General features: G+C 39.3%; 1 protein-coding gene across 2 annotated transcripts in view; it reads right to left on the reverse strand.

Moving 5' to 3' along the window:
- Window positions 1–17266, reverse strand: part of SFMBT1 (Scm like with four mbt domains 1) — a 61770-nt gene that overhangs the window by 3673 nt on the left and 40831 nt on the right. For both annotated transcript variants that reach the window (XM_072126750.1, XM_072126749.1), the window contains exons 15-20: window positions 8407–8543; window positions 4770–4879; window positions 3746–3921; window positions 2211–2389; window positions 1932–2135; window positions 1250–1378 (exon numbers count right to left, since the gene is read on the reverse strand). In XM_072126750.1, coding sequence (XP_071982851.1) covers window positions 1250–1378; window positions 1932–2135; window positions 2211–2389; window positions 3746–3921; window positions 4770–4879; window positions 8407–8543 — 935 coding nt within the window. The remainder of the gene's footprint in view (window positions 1–1249; window positions 1379–1931; window positions 2136–2210; window positions 2390–3745; window positions 3922–4769; window positions 4880–8406; window positions 8544–17266) is intronic.

Consider the following 17266-nt stretch of genomic DNA (forward strand, 5'->3'; position numbering starts at 1 on the left):
CCTCTACCCATTCTTGAGAACCGGACCATTCTTGCGATCGTCTTCCATTCTCAAGGACATGATATAAATATCTTATAGGATTTGGGTCTCACTTATCTCAAAAGAGTGGCCAAGAACTCTCAACCTGTAGCTGTTGTGAATGGAGTGCTGGTGATGTACGTGCGGTTCTTCCACTTCAATAAAAATTACTAAAACTGCCAAACATGCATGCCCACAATGGTTGTCCAGGATGGGCCTTTTTTTAATACACAATCACCAGTGTCTGGCGCAGCCCATTACCACCAGCCTCTATTAGTGTACTGAGCCTCAGCGGTAACATCACATCGACAGAAAGATCCCACTACAGCCTGCGGGTGCGGCCTGTATGACAGCGACATATACATGTGCAGGCACTTCTTTCTAACTCCCATTCTGACCCACTCAAATCTATAAAGACATTTAAGGCATATCCAGAGGCAAAACCCTCTAAACATGATGTTGGACCATAACATAATAGTTTTATGGATTATGACACTGGGTGCATTTGTGAATGTTGTTTAAATTTTGATATGCTTTTTAAAGGACCCAATGACACTCCATTTAATGGAATGAATAATCGTACAGTTCTGTTATATAAATTTGGGTAGTGTTCACATTATGCATGCCTATAAAAAGCTATGCTTGAGCAGGGTTTGTACATACATTGCTGCCTTTGAATTTTTGGCTTTAAAAGTGAAGTTTATGCAAAAATAGCTTGGCCCTGTTCATGTGCCTTTTTGGTTTCCCTATTTAAAACCTCCTCCTTTTTAGAGTGCAGACTCCCACTCCGCAAAAATTATTAGAGGCTCAAACTTGGGGGGGGGGGGGGGGGGGAGAAGCCCAAGTATGGCATAGAGGTCCTGAGTGGTGTCCATATGCTTCACTAAAGGTGGGATGTCTTGGAAGATGGTTTGTGCAAGCGTTACATTTACAATTTTTATTTTTACTATATTTGTTGTCATTTTTGCACAGAAGTTTGGGGAAGTTATTGTCCTGTGAATGCAGCACAGTTAAGACTTTTCCCATACAGTCACTTCCCCAGAGTCACCCAGATCAAATGTTATGGACTGAACTGGCAATAGCTATTTATAGCATTAATCTGTTATTAAGAGAAGAGTCCTACATATAACATGGGTTGTGTATTGCATCATAAACATAGTTACAAAAAAACCTTTCCTGTTGCATCTGTATAAAATACACCTTTCCGTAGGAAAACTCTTCATAGATTTACCTGTTCTTGAAAGAGTCGTGCGAGATGGGCACAATCTGTGCTTTTGATGTATTCGGCTACATCATTGACACTCCAGTCCAGGGGGCTTCCATTCAGAGCCAAGGGTTCTCGTAACTCAATACGGATATCCTGCAAAGGGACAATAATCTACTCAAAGGCTTCCAATGCGCTTTAAAAAATATATAAAAAAATATCTTCTGTTCTCTCTAGATTCTTCTTTCCCGCATTTGATATCAGTGGATTGAATCTTTTTTTTTTTCTTTTTTTGTCTACTACCGAGCCGATAAGGAAAAAAAAAAAAAAAAGTTTGGGCAGTAGGTTTTTCTAACAGTGAACAGTTCGGCCACATGTACCGCCAGTACTGCCTCTAAAAACACAGCGTATGGGGCAGGACTCGACCCAATTGTACATATTTTTTCTATGGAAATGCATGCAATCGGTAACCATAACCTTTGCGTTTTGCGTTAAAACAATGCAGGACACCCGTTTCTAGTTACCAATCGGTTGCTATTCCATAGAAACACACATGCGATCGGGGCATGGCCCGCCCCGATAGGCTAGTGCTGTGTTCGTAAACGCAGTGCTAATGGTAAGTGTGACCGCACACTAAACAAAAACTTTCTTAATTACACACCAATTGCACTTCTCCAGGTAGGCAATGACTGCAGTCACTCCTCCATACCTTAGCTGATAGAAGCTTTTCACTTTCCAGCACCCAAGGTTTTTTCTTCTTCTCACAGTTCAGCGACTGCTCGCTCCGGGTAGGGGAAGCTGATGAAGACGAACCTTTTCCTGATATTTCTGAACCTTCTTGTTGCTCTTGGACACTTTCTTCACTTGGGGAATAATCCTCCTCTTCCTCATCCTCTTCCTCGTCTCCACTTCCCTGGAGAATCAATTAGTAATTACTTAAGATCTTCATAAGAAGAAATTACTCATTGAACAAGAAGAGAGTACATACCTGTGGGCTTCCGACAGGGGTGTTCTCTACAGAGTTGGATGATCTCTTCTTCTTGTGGACGAAGAATTGTTTCCTTCTCTTCCTCCTCTTCGCTGGCTTCTTCAGGGCAACCTCTATGCTGCGCAATATGCCGGTAGGATTATTCAAGTTCCGTCCGCGACGTTTGCCATAATAATGAGCTGAGAAAATATTAACATAACAAGATCAAAATGTGAACAATCATAATCTAAAACACCAAAAAAGCATATTCCCTCTCTGGTGAATATCAACACGTAGACATTGCCAAATATATTATTTTAAAAGGAACCTGAGAGAGAGGAGAGCAATTCCAACTCCTCTCTGGTGCGTTCTGCGCTTGGGCAGTGATTCAATGAAGTTGTATTAGTACACCCACCATAACTAATATGTAATATAGTTTAGAGAGGTAAAAAACAGGCTGTAGCCGCGCTGCTCAATTTTTTCACATTTATTTTCGAAACAGAATGGACTACGCGTTTCGGAAGCGGAACGTCTCCTTCTTCAGGTCCAAAAGATCATTTCCTATAGTCCTCTTTCAGGTGGTCTGCCCCAGGTGGATATGGTAGGGATACTAAAGCTGTCTTATACACTGTGGTATGGTCAACGATGAGTATAAAGAGGTAGTATTAGGATCACGAGCCGGCAGGGGGAAAATAAATGTGAAAAAATTGAGCAGCGCGGCTACAGCCTGTTTTTTACCTCTCTAAACTACTCGCCCACATCCGCTACTACCATAAGTACTGGATGACAGGCTACCTGCAGCAGCTCTTACCGTTTTACCTCTGTGATCTAGTCATCATCCTGCTGGTGTGCCTATAATTCTTATGGTCCATACCCGTGAGGGCGAGACTTCTATCACTGAGGCGCCATTATATTATCTCTATCACCATTTGTATATGTAAATCCATTTGTGCTATACCCGAATTGTTCCACATCACTTGCGCTGTGTACAAAAAATTTTTTTTTTTTCCTCTTATACTTAATATGTAATATGCCAGCTTCACTTACCTGTGCAAGTGCTGAGAGCACTGGACAAGGTACGAGGTTTACTTATTTATTTTGTGCCTATACCCAAATAAAAAGGCCGAGCTGGGACACTAAACTGATGGTTCATAATAACCTGTGGGTGGTTTAATGTCCCAAATCATCCTGATAGGTTCCCTTTAGCCACTGGTGGAACATGTAACACGTGAGCTAGTGGCAGCAAAGACTTAATCCTGCTGCCTGTAGTGTCTTCTAGCTAGTGGATGGGTCCCAAAATATAGATAGCCCACCTATGCAACTGATTTTTACCCATATAGTCAAGTCAAAATATAGGCAACCAAATCAGTGGTGAGAAAAATTAAAGGTAAATATGTGCACATGGATTCCTAGTTAGGATGCCATGGTATTACTCTTTATGCATGACTGGAGCCACTTTCCATAATATTGCTCATCACTCAGCTCTCAGGAGAAGCAGGACAAGGGAATCCCTCAGAACATAGAATCTGGCAAGTGAATGATTTAGGAATACCTACTGTACTTAGTCTTTGTTAGCACTGAACAGTTTTCAGAGCACTGGTCCACAACCATAAGAGGTCCAAAAAGATTTGGGCAGCATTCCAGCTTTATGCAAGTTTTCCGACAGAACTCTGACACCTGGTCTGATGTTCTCACCAACTCAACTGTGGCACGATAGGTTTTTCCTTTATATCTGAAGAGTAAATAAAAGCGCAAGGATGAGTCCAGTCATAAATAGAAGATGAGTCTAAACTACTTGCACCTTATGCCTATTATTTGCTTTACTTTGCATCAAAATTTGCCATCAGAACTCAAGCTCAACTGCAGCTACGATTCTGGCAACGTTGTAAAAATATCATCCTTTCACTACAATATACAATATAACAACCCAAGTTCCCTGTTAGCGATTTGCAGTTGGATTTCTAGGAAATGACACTAGACAGCGCAACAACAAGAGGGACATTGTTTTAGGTGGAAAAAGTACATTTTTTTTTCTTCTATACTGGACCTAGCGATACTCTGTTAGGTACATGAAAGAAGATCAAATAAACCATCACTGGCAACCACTAAACACCAAGTATATCTGCTCTTCATACAAAATAAATGACTTTGTGTAGACCCCCACTTCATCTTAAAACACCACAAGCCAGAGGAAGTCAACCTGTGACTGTAACCTGACACCCTATAACACTGGCTTACCAAATAATAAATATATATATATATATATATATATATATATATATATATATATATATATATATATATATATATATATATATATATATATAGAGGATGAGTGGGGTGACACAAGAGGTATATATCTTGAATAGACTACGTTCCAAAAACGGTTTGATGGATTTAGATACAGCAGATGATTAAGCCTCAATCATTGCTACTGTATAACTTCCATATAATGGCAGAACTTTGCCTATTTTCAAGGGTGAAGATGATTTGACTCTCAATTATTGTGAATGTCCTTCAGGGATTACAGGGCTGTGTAAAAGGGGCCTGTACGTAGTTGTATGGATAAGAGAAACTTACTTGGCTTTCAAAATTTCTGCATGCTGAGGCCACAATGGTTCATCCTGTAATTCCAGTTCCCGGAGAACCCTGCTAGGCTTGTAAGCAGCGTTGATGATTAACGATAAGACCTGTGGTAAAAACAAAACAAGGCATTATTATGAATACCTTACAAATATTATAGCTTTGTCGCTGTAAACACAAAAGTTTGTTTTTAAAATCATATACACTCACAGTCAAGTCACAGTTATGTGTAGCATTCATTGCATACCACACATATGAGATTTGTACAAGTGTTTGGAGTAATGCATCTTCCATCATAAAAATAATCACATGTACTGCCATGTCCTAACCCAAAGTGTCCACCTAGGCCGAAACAGTCCACACACATACAGTGCAAATACCCCATTATTTTATTCACCTCCATATTCCAAAGTTTATCACTTTTGTTGAAAGCTACGCTTTAACCTCTTGCCAACCTACGACTTAAATACAAATCCAGGCCCACAAGTACAAATTCAACAGGCAGCACGGTGGCTGAGTGGGTAGCACTTCTGCCTTGCAGCGCTGGAGTCCTGGGTTCATGTCACACCCAGGTCAACATCTGCAAAGAGTTTGCATGTTCTCTCCAGGTCCTCCCGTTTCCTCCCACACTCAAAACATACTGTTAGGTTGTTTAGATTGTGAGCCCCATGGGGACGGTGACCAATTTGTCATGCTTTGTGCAGCGCTGTGTAATCTGTCGGCTCTATATAAATAAAGAATTATTATTCAACTGTCTGCAGTGAAATCAGTGCAGGACCCCAGTTGTATGCAAAAGTTGGGCTCCCGTGGTAACAGCTGGGATCACGATAGCCGTGATCCCAGCAGTTTAACCCTTTAGATGGTGTGATCAACCAGATACCACAGCATCTATAGAGCTTCAAGACTTTCCCACCCAGGATCGCCATCAGTATGGCAGTCTATTACATTTAACAAGCGATCAGGTGATTCAAGTCCCAGAGTGTAGTAGGGAAAACAAGTAAAAAATATAAAATAAAGAGTAATAAAAGTAAATGCACAATAAAATGGCCAAACTCCTACATGTTTAAAAAAAATAAAATAAAATTTTTTAAAAAAAAAATCACCACACCAAACAGTACATACAATATATCACTGCATCTGTAACAACCGGAACAATAAAAATAACATGATAACTGATCCCTTAAGGTGAACACCATAAAAAACCAGTAACCGATATGATCAAAAACTCATATTTATGCAAAAACTTCTCACACACAAAATAAAGACCGAATACAACACAATCAGCAACAAAAAAAAAATCTAAACTTTAGGCCACTCAGGAGACCCCTTTGCCGACCATGGACAAAAATGCACATCCAAGTCACCAAGTAGTTCCCCCGTTCCTGCACGCATTTGTAAACTGTAACTGTTGCGATCCTGGCTGTAGGCGACATTTGACCGCGGCATCTATGGGGCTTCGTCACCTCCATCCACCTGATGCCAAAGCAATTGATTTTTATCTCCAAATGCGTTTTTATTGTGCAAAATTATTCAAACCCAACAAAGCTAAATAAATGGGATATTGTTGCAATCGTACTGAGACACAGAACATAAATGACATGATTTATATGCTACAGTGTAAAAAAGAAAAAAAAAAATCTATATAGGTTTTTCTTTCCCACCAAAAAGTTAATAAAAATGTAATAATTTGGTTATAAACAGCCCAAAATAGTGATACTATACTGCTTGAGGGGTTTACTTTTCAAATGGTGTTACTTTTGAGGGGTTTCTCTTGTTCTGGTATGTTATAGGCTCAGCAAATGCCAAATGGCGCCTGAAAAAATTCTGCCCTCGAAAAGCCTGATGGGGCTCTTTTCCTTCTATGCTCTGTTATGGGCACATAAAGTGGTTTACATTCATATGTGGGCTGTGAATAGTATGATGGGTGCCATTTAAAAATGTGGTACTTTGTGGAGATTTCCCAATTCATAGAAGTTTTAAAAACCCCATATATATGAATATTTGAATCTTAAAACTTCCGTGAAAATCTGGGGGAAAAAAAAATTACGTCAACATAAAAGAAAAAGATCGGAAATTCGCCTTGGTAAGTTAAAGCGTTCTAAAGTTATAAAAGCAAATAGTGAAGCATGATTTGAAAAATAGGACTGGGTCCTTGAGGGGTAAACACTATTGAAGCGTTACCACTTGAGTTTTATCTATGCACCAAACATTTTTACTAAACAATTTTGTCTTAATTTTTTTGGGATAATTCAGCTAGATACAGATGACACAGGACTTAAAAAGTGACCTTCCAATCAGAAAACAAAAGTTACCTAAACATCAGTAATTGCCCTACCAAGACCCTCCATGTTATTCATCTTTCCAATTGGGAGTTATTAAAACTGGCCAATGACTTCTCCATGAAAGCTTCTTTTATGTCACAGTCCTGCCTCATCCAACAACCCGCACCTGGGACTTTGAGGCATGCCTGTGACTGACTTGAGCTTAAAGCACACCTACCACCAGCATGAAAGACTGTATGCAAATTAGTCTGAGGGGCTCCAGACTCCATGAACACCTATGGAGCCTGGAGCCCCTCAGGCTCATTTGTATACAGTCATTCATCCTGGGGGTAGATGCCCTTTAACTAAGGAAGGCATGTGCCATTTTAGGAAAAACTCCAAGACAATGCAAATGTCCAGCAAGAGCAAAACGGTGGCCACAGCTTATCTGGAAGGTTTTCAGTATCACAGTTACATGTCTGGAAGATCTACTCCATTCCAAAGTATAGGTTCCTTCTCTATTTTGAACAAGTGCATTATTTATAACCGACGTATACTAAAATTCTGTTTTCTAGATGAAGGGTCACTATAATGGTACAGTGCATTTTTTTTTAGCATTGCCATGTTTTCAGAGGCAGAACTTAAATTTTTTGGTTCACTGAGCTGGGTTTATTTTTTGCGTGAAAAGTTGTTCTTTTGAGTGGTACGATCTTGGTGCTTGTAACTATTTTTGATCACTTTCTAGAACAATTTTTGTTAAGGGATTTGATGATAAAATTACATTTTTGGCAAGTTTTTTTAACTGCATTTAATAAATATATATTTTTTTTGACAGGTTGGCATCAACAAGCGATCCTCTTTTATTGAGCCAACACAGTACAACACAAATGTATTGCACCATTTTATGTAACAAACTGAGCATGCCGTGTATGCCCATTGTGTTACAAACAGGTCCTGTCTGGAGGCAGGGCAGTTCGAAGTGAAGAACTGCAAAGATCATCGATAATCGGCGTGGTGGCGTCCAATCCAGATGAGAAGACTCTTACACAGAGCGGTTGTGCTTAACCGCGGCGTGTTAGGGGTTAACACCCGTGACTGGAGGAATCTCCGGTCAAGGGTGTTCCGGCATGGTGTCAGCTGGATATCTGTATGGAGTCGTCTCAGCTTGTGATCACCTTCCTGCCGGGCCCAATTTGAAGATCAGTCCAAGATTGGGCTCAACCATCAATGGTGAACACATTCACTTGTCCTTCAATGGAGACTGGTCACCTTCCATACCACTTAAGAAAAAAGGCCAATGTAACAGGATGTATGGGACATGCAAGTACATACATTTAGTTTTAAAAATATGAAGTACCTCTTACTTATCTTACCTCTTTGAGGACCAAAACACAGTTGCCCGGACCCACTGACTTGGGTAGTTCTGCTATCCTTCCTTTATTTAGATAAGGACCCGAGAAGCAGCGATGGTTGAAATAGATCTTCGGGCAGAGATATTTCCCATTAGTTGCTGAGAGGAGAAAGGAATAAATAAATATCACATCAGATCATAACACTATTAATCCTAACAATTTGTGTAGTATAATACAAAACTGTAAAAAAAAAACAAAAAACAAAAAAAACCCAGTAATTTCTAATCTATTAAAGAGACATGGCATTGCAGGCATTAATCATGTAAATGCGTCCTAATCTGCATAACACATTATTCCATTTACAGTCACAGGATTTATTAATATATTTTCACATCTGACATTCAGTTCAATGCAATCAATAGATTAAGGTGACCCAATAAAATAAACAGGAAATTTCCATTTAGCTCTCTAAAAAAATACATATATGTATGATAAATTTACGCAACTCTAAAACTCAAACTTGTAGAAAGCTGCTAGATTCATTTTGTCATTTAAACCAATAGACTTTCTTTGTGAACTTTATTTAAAGGGAAATACAGAGACTCGCCCATGGCATAAGAACACTGCGAAATTCCAAAATACGAAACATGTCAGGTTCCCTTTCAGTGGAAATGTCCAATTTGATATCAATTGCTCTTTAGCACGCAGCATTGTAAGCGCAATTCAATTGGATGTACAATATGTAAACATGGTGTTTACATGAGTTTATGCAAACACTATGTTAAAGGAAATCTACCATCAAAATCCATCATGATAAACCAGGAACACTAACTCATAGACCCAGGCACCGTGACTGTGGTAATCTTCTTATATTTGTTATACATGATCTCCTCCTTTCTAAAATCAACTTTTAAAATTATACTAAAGATGCACCATACCAGAGCCCCACTGTGCTGCAGCTTTATAGACTAACACAGTCTTCCTGCCGCACAGTTTTACAGCATGTGAAGCTAAAATAAGGAGGGGTTCTGGTAATGTCCCCCAGAGCCCCTCCAGGTTATTAGCATAAAAGCGGATTTTGAAAGGCAGGAGGTCACGGATAACAAATATAAGGTTACCACAGTCACGGTGTCTGGATCTATGAGTAACTGTCCTTGGTTTATCATGATGGATTTTGATGGTAGATTTTCTTTAAAGGGAACCTGTCACCGGGGACCTCATTTTCACTAAAGACAGGTTGCAGAAGCCCATGACACCTGCAGTGCAAATCTACCTTTCTGCCTTTTCTAAGCATTTGCATTACAATATAAATGTGTTATAACTTACCTTGCACCCTGACAAAATCCTGGAGTAGTCACAGGGGCTGGACTTTGGTTTGGATGCACTTCAAAAAACAACATGTGGCTTGTCTGTTACTCACTCCTCAGAGCTTGGCCCCCACCTTTGTGCTCCTGTACAGCTCCACCTCCTGCTCCTTCTCAGAGGTCACAGCCTGGTCAGCCTGACATCAGTGGGGGAGGGACAAGCTGTACAGGAGCACAAACATGGAGACAGTCTGCAGCTCAAACAGGTCACATGTTGCTTTGTGAAATGCATGCAAACCAAAGTCCAGCCCCTATGACTACCCCAGGATTTTGTCAGGATGCAAGAGTAAGTTATAACACACAATTATATTGTAATGCAAATGCTAAGAAAAGGCAGAAAGGCAGATTTGCACTGCAGGTGTCATGGGCTTTTACAGTCTGTCTTTAGTGAAAAATGAGGTCCCTGGTGACAGGTTCCCTTTAACCCCTTCCCGACATTTGATGTACTATTACTGCATGGCGGGAGGTGCGTTCCCGCAAAATGCAGTAATAGTACATCAAAGTTCTGGCGCCGGCTCCTCCACGGAGCCAGAAGCTGCGGGTGTCTGCTATATATTATAGCCGACACCCGCCTCTAACACCGCTGACCGCAGCGTGTCAGGGGCATTTAACTGGAATCGGACCCTGCCCCCCCCCCCCCACAGGAGAGATTGGGTATCAAATTTTGTGGAACGTTTTGGTATTTTATCCACTGAGAATTTGTACATTTTATGAAAAACACATTCATTTAGCCAAAAAAAAAATTTAATTTCGAAATTGCATCCCATTTTGTTTTAACCCCTGTAAAAAAATTAAAGGGTTAAACTTCATAAAAGTTGTTTTACGTACGTTGAGGGGTTTTACTTTTATTTAGGCCTCTCAAAGTGACTTCAAACCTGAGCAGGATTTAGATTTTTTAATGAAAATGTAAAAAATTGCACCGGGCGTTCAAAGCCCCTTAACATCTTACAAAAATGAGAGTATGTATAAAAATACCACGGAGGCATAAAGAAGACATTCGGTGAATGTTAGTTATTGCATTTTTTAGTGTTATGACTCACGTGTGGAAAAAGTAGAACATTTTGAATTTCGAAAATTGAGAATTTCTCCAAATTTTTCACCAAATATCTGATTTACTCATAAATAAAATGCATAACATACCACCAAAATGTTTAAACTAACATGAAGTACAAAGTGTCACGAGAAAACAATTTCAAAATCACTTGGATGTGTTAAAGCGTTCCAAAGGTATAAACCACTTATAGTGACACAGGGCAGATTTGAAAAAAAAAATGGGCCGTGTCAGGAAGGTGAAAAGTGGCTTCGGCATTAAGGGGTTGAAGTGGTTGTCAATGTACACAAACCATCAATTATTTGCTGAAAGGAAAAGTTTTAGAATTCTCTAATATACTTTCTGTATCAATTCCTCACAGTTTTCTAGATCTCTGCTTTCTGTCCTGCTATTGAAAACTTCTGTGTTTACATTTACTGGATAGAAATCTGTCCATCTTCATGTGACGGACACGCATTATCAGAGTAATCAGAGCCGAGCAATAGCGGCTCGTGGACCTGTGCGACCATTTGCACCTGTGTGACATGACCATCAACAGATTTCTATCTACTTGAAATAAACCTAGAAGATTTCTATAGCGGGACAACAAGCAGAGCTGCAGAAAACTGAGAAATTGAAAAAGAAAGTATATTGGAAAATTGTTTACCTTTTCCTTACACAATCCATATAGAAAATTGATGAAAGTGGACAACCCCTTTAACATTGTGTAAACACATTGCAAACACAACTCAAAAGCAAAATATGACCACAGCTGCAAGGTTATCATAAATAAATCACTTACCAATTTGTGTAAATATTAAATACAAAGAAAGTTATAATGAACATATTTAAAAAGGTAACAAATAACGTAAGCATTAATAAATTAGAAAAAAAAAACTATATGAAGTAGAAGGACAGGGAAATTTTAGATTAGAAGAGATTCTAAAAGATAGAAAAGATTAGAAGGGGAGGAGAAATTTATATAAAAAATAAAATAGGGCAGTGGTGGCGAACCTATGGCACGGGTGCCAGAGGCGGCACTCAGAACCCTTTCTGTGGGCACTCAGGCCATCACCCCAGCGCACCAGACAGAACTCAAAGAATCTTCCTGCAGTTCCAAGCAACTTAAAAGATGCCGATTTCAGTCATATATTTAAGTGATACTTACTTCGCTACTTGGGAATGTAGGAAGAGGGAGAATGAGTAGACAGGGACAAGTTATCTTTGGAAGACCTTCTGCTGGTCCCACAATTCTCTGTGTACAGAGGGACACTGGAAAGCAGCTAAAATGATGCAAATTTTCCATCTTGTCCTCAGAAGGCCAATATGATCAAACGTTATTGAAGAACAGGGTGCAATTCCTGCTTTAATTTTTGTTTGGCACCTCGCAATAAATAAGGGGGGTTTTGGGTTGTAGTTTGGGCACTCGGCCGCTAAAAGGTTCGCCATCACTGGTATAGGGGCTTAAGGAAGTTTTCCTATACGCTAACCATTTGGCTCACCACTGATACTAGAACAAAAGGATATTTCGGTCTACTTCACATCACCCACCTCCACAAGGCCGCCCTGCCAGTCCCAAAATGGGCTTTTCATAAAGGATGTCCAGCTAAGCCATCCTAGAGGTCATTGGTGTCATTTTTATCCAATCTAGAATCCTTGGGGGCTCTTCTAATTTCCATGGGGAAGGGGGGGGGGTCACTGTATGCACTGCTGTCAGTCTTTGCTTACTTTGCCAGGGCAGTAAAGCCAGGCAGTGGAATCAATGTGCGGATCTGCCTAGCCCACGCTTTTTATAGGCCCCATAAGTATATTTAATTAGAGATGGGAGCCACAGATTCCCAAAAGACCGAATACCTTTGTGATATTGTTTTTTAGTATTATAGATCTTTCTGAGGCCATAGTTATTTACTCAGCAGCTGTTTCTGAAAAGTAACCCTTTTTTATCCCCAATTGGTTCCTCCTTGTTGCCTTGCCAAATAATGAGATTAGTCAGAGATGGCGACTCTCATACGAAAAACATTTTGTTAAAATAAAACCCATTCTCATTTTCTCTCATCTTTCAGGTGTAGTTTACACTTTACAGTAATTGATTTTTTTTCACCAGTTTATACATAGTTCCATATGACTTGTGTATTTTATGTGCATCTGTCCCCTATTTGTAAAGCATTGCATAAGATGATGCCGCCATATAAATAAAGCTTTCATCTATTATGGTGGCTTTAAAAAATATGTACACAGGTCAAATTGTCAACATCTGGAATGTGTGTCTGTATAAAGAAACCAAGAAAACAATATGCTCATCATAACCACATCCACATATGTAAAAGTTATGGCCCTGAAGATCATCTGGCTCAGTAGAGATGAATACTTTTGCTTGCCAATAGAAGGGGAAAGCTGAATTTTAAAAACATGTGAACTTTTTATTATTATTGAACCCTTTGGTTTTGCTGCAGTTGACCTTAAAATTGTTCACTTGTCAACAGTGCAATTACCACCCAAGCCCCAAAGTTTTTAGTCATTACAGGCGTTCTCCTAATTATGGACGCCATACTTAGACGACCCTCTAGTGAAGCTCTTAGTCCCGGGCTGCAATGAGGAGCTGTAAGGTGCCGACTGAAGATTTACTGATAATCATTGTTGCCAATGCAGACAAAAATTTTAAAAAAATCGATTGTCACTGGTACAAAAAATTTTTTTAGTTTGGAGCTACAATATACAGCTCCAACTTGCATACAAATTCAACTTAAGAACAAAACTTAAAGAACATATCCTGTACATAACCCGGGGACCCCTGGCCACATACATATTCACAAAAACGTGATTGAATCATGACATTAACAACGCATTGAAATGATCCACTTAGGGTCACAATTTCCCCACCTCTATATAAATGTGTGGATTGATATCTTAACACTCTTTGGACTGATGGATTTGTTTTTCTGTAGCACCAAATCATAATGAATCGAGATTTATAGGATTATAAACCAGAGTAACTTTTTGGATAACTTTGGTCAACTTATAAATGTATTCACATTGTACATTCGTTTATAAACACAATTTTTGTTGTTCATTTTTGTGCTGTTCCACATTACATACGTGATAATCGGACTGGATTGTTAACCATGTTTTCTGTACTGAACTTTTTTTTTTTGCCATTAAGAAATGTCTACATAATCTTCCCGATACCTGGCACACCTGTGGATCACGTGTTTGTAGTGACCAGAGTTTGAGGGGCGCTGTAATGTCTTCACAAACAGCACTGTACATTGTATAATGGTTATGTTTAGTAATGCAGATTAGCTGCAACCCTGACCATTTGAAGACTTGGGTAGCTGTAAACTAAATGGGGACCACACAAGGACTGAAGCCAGCACCAAAAATGTACAGAAATGTGCAGAGGTTAAAATATCTTTACAGTGATTGGACTCATTCAGTAACAAGGCTCAAGATCCCTTCCAAAGAGGACTGAGCATAGAAGGTAGTTACTAGCTGTAACTATTCACTTGTTGGACTACTGACGCATTATTCTGCCCATGTTTAAACCCTTCTCAGCTGCCATACAGCTATATGCGTCCTATTTGCATAAGCCCCATGCAGAAAGGACGTTTATAGAAGTCATGAAAGTGGCCAACTTATACAGCTTTACATTTCTAAAATGTCTGATTGTAACTTTAAAGAGTAGATCTTTTCGGTTTTGTGAAGCATCCGTACACCACCCTTAAATTATTAAAAGATGCTCCTGTTTAACATCACACCATTGTGTTTCTAGGTTGCAGGGTTCAAGGAGGTAAAGGCTTTTTAAAATATGCCGTTTCTAGCTGAAATCTGAAACATAAGGAGCTCCAGGAGAGACATAGGATGATGCCACACATGGCGTTTTGAACCCGTTTTTGGTACGTTTTTAAGCAGTCTTAAAAAATGCATGCGTTGGTAAAACCTGTAAAAAACAAATGCGTTTTTAAAAAACGGATGCAGTTTTTAACGGACTGCTTAAAAACGGACCAAAAACGGGTTCAAAACGCCATGTGTGGCATCACCCTAAGCTTATAGTTTGCAGCAGTACATGCACCCTCTGCATCTGAACTTGGGGAAATAACATATTTTAGTACAAGTTTATCTAGCTTTACTACTTATTTATAAAAAAAAAAAAAAAAAAAACAAAAACAAAAAACAAAAAACACACCTTAAAAAAAAACCCACTTTATTTTAAAAAATACGCTTTGTCGGTTTTTTTAAAAGAATATATAATAAACTATCCTATCAAAATAAATTTAAAATTTTATTTTTTTTTAAAATATTTAAAGCCTTTCCAAAAGATATTGTCATTTTAAGAAGCGCTTAGCAGAACTGCAAAAACTGATCTGGGCATTGAGGCACCAAAGGGGTTAATAAGTAGTTTGCCTACTGTGCAGAACTATCAGCAAGGGACTGCGATTGGCCAGATACTGATATTATCAGAAGGAGAAGTGTCCTAGATGAGAGAGAATGTTCTAACAAACCTACTAATATCACACATCCCGGATCATGAGTCAATTATCTGAAACTTCTAGACAGCGAGGTTTGGGTTTATGTTACGCTAGTGATTTGGAGAAAGGAAATTGACCTAAGTGAAGCTGGCCCCCCCACCTTGTTCAAATCAAACAAAATTGGTGTCAAACGTTTGTGCTACGTTTGTGCTGGTTTGTGCAGCAGAAATTTTCGTTTGTGCCGCTATCGTTTTTAAGATTTTAATGAAAGTTTCCAGAGGTCATCAGAGGTCAACCAGCCCCCCCACATTGCCCAAATCAAACAAAACTGGTTCCAAATAATTCTGCTACGTTTGTGCTGGTTTGTGCTGCGCAAATTTTTGTTTGTGCTGCTTTTGTTTTGAATTTATGAACAAAAAATTAAAGTTCAAAAGTTCAAGCAGCCCCCCCACATTAACGGAATCAAACAAAACTGGTGTCAAACGTTAGTGCTACGTTTGTGCTGGTTTGTGCAGCAAAAATTTTCGTTTGTGCCGCTATCATTTTTAATATATTCATACTTTTTTGCAGAGGTCATCAGAGTTCATTTCTTCCAAAGTACAATGTGTTTGCTAGCTCCCCCTGGTGATCAAACCAGGGAAGTGTCACTAGGTTTGTTTTTTAGCAGTTCATCCTAAACACCTCAAACACCTGAACATACCTTAAAAATTATAGCGGCACAAACGAAAATTTTTGCTGCACAAACCAGCACAAACGTAGCACTAACGTTTGACACCAGTTTTGTTTGATTCCGTTAATGTGGGGGGGCTGCTTGAACTTTTGAACTTTAATTTTTTGTTCATAAATTCAAAACAAAAGCAGCACAAACAAAAATTTGCGCAGCACAAACCAGCACAAACGTAGCAGAATTATTTGGAACCAGTTTTGTTTGATTTGGGCAATGTGGGGGGGCTGGTTGACCTCTGAAAACTTTCATTAAAATCTCGAAAACGATAGCGGCACAAACAAAAATTTCTGCTGCACAAACCAGCACAAACGTAGCACAAACGTTTGACACCAATTTTGTTTGATTTGAACAAGGTGGGGGGGCCAACTTCACTCAGGTAGGAAATTGCTGTCAGTCATGGTTAACGGCGCTTATGCAGAGAAGGGAAGTTGTTGATCTGAAAAGCGCAACAATAAAAATCAATCTGAAGTGGAAAGAGTCCTATGCACACAGCGTAAGCCATACAAGCTCAAATATTGACTATTCATATCTTAGGGATGTGTATTTTAAGGTGCAGCCACCAAAATGAAAAACATACAAGCTGCTGCTTTCAGAGTCTGCTATTATCATCTGAAAAAAATGTATCTGGACAACCCCTTTAAATCTGCACATTTACAGATGGATTTTTCGTGTGTAGATAATTTGCACACACAATCCCCCCCGCTTTATTGAAAATGGCAGCATCTATCACAGTGAAAAATCTTCAAGGTCATGTGAAAATGAGAAGTCATATTTGCCACAACAAAAGTCATGTTTAGGGTCTGCAGGGGGAGTGTCACTTCAGACGCCCCTGTCTTTGGTTCTAAAGTACCTAGCAACATGCTTTGTCATTAGATCTCAGAAACCTTGTGGTTCTTTGATCTATATAGTACCAGAATAATAGACAAGCATGATGCAATCTAAATCTCCGGTCAAATGAAAAAGGACATTTCATATTCAAAATTCTGATGACTGGTTCAATTTTAACGGGTTTTCTGTAAAATTTTACTTTTAATGAGCTTTTAAAAGCCCCATCAAATCTGCTGGGCCTCAATTCAAACCTTTTCAGATTGTATGATTTATAGTTCTGGCCTAATATTGGTTGAGATTCTTTCTGGGCTCAAGGCTCAGACAACATGTGCACCTGCTCAAGTTATGTCCATGTAGTGGGTTTCTTAAAGGGAATCTATATAAAGGCAGAACGGGTGGTAGGTGGGTGGATGTATGGGAGGTGAGGATAGCCCTTTTTAGAGCTAATCTTCATGTCCCCGCTATC

This window comes from Engystomops pustulosus, chromosome 10 (genome assembly GCF_040894005.1).
Source record: "Engystomops pustulosus chromosome 10, aEngPut4.maternal, whole genome shotgun sequence".
Classification (NCBI taxonomy): domain Eukaryota; kingdom Metazoa; phylum Chordata; class Amphibia; order Anura; family Leptodactylidae; genus Engystomops; species Engystomops pustulosus.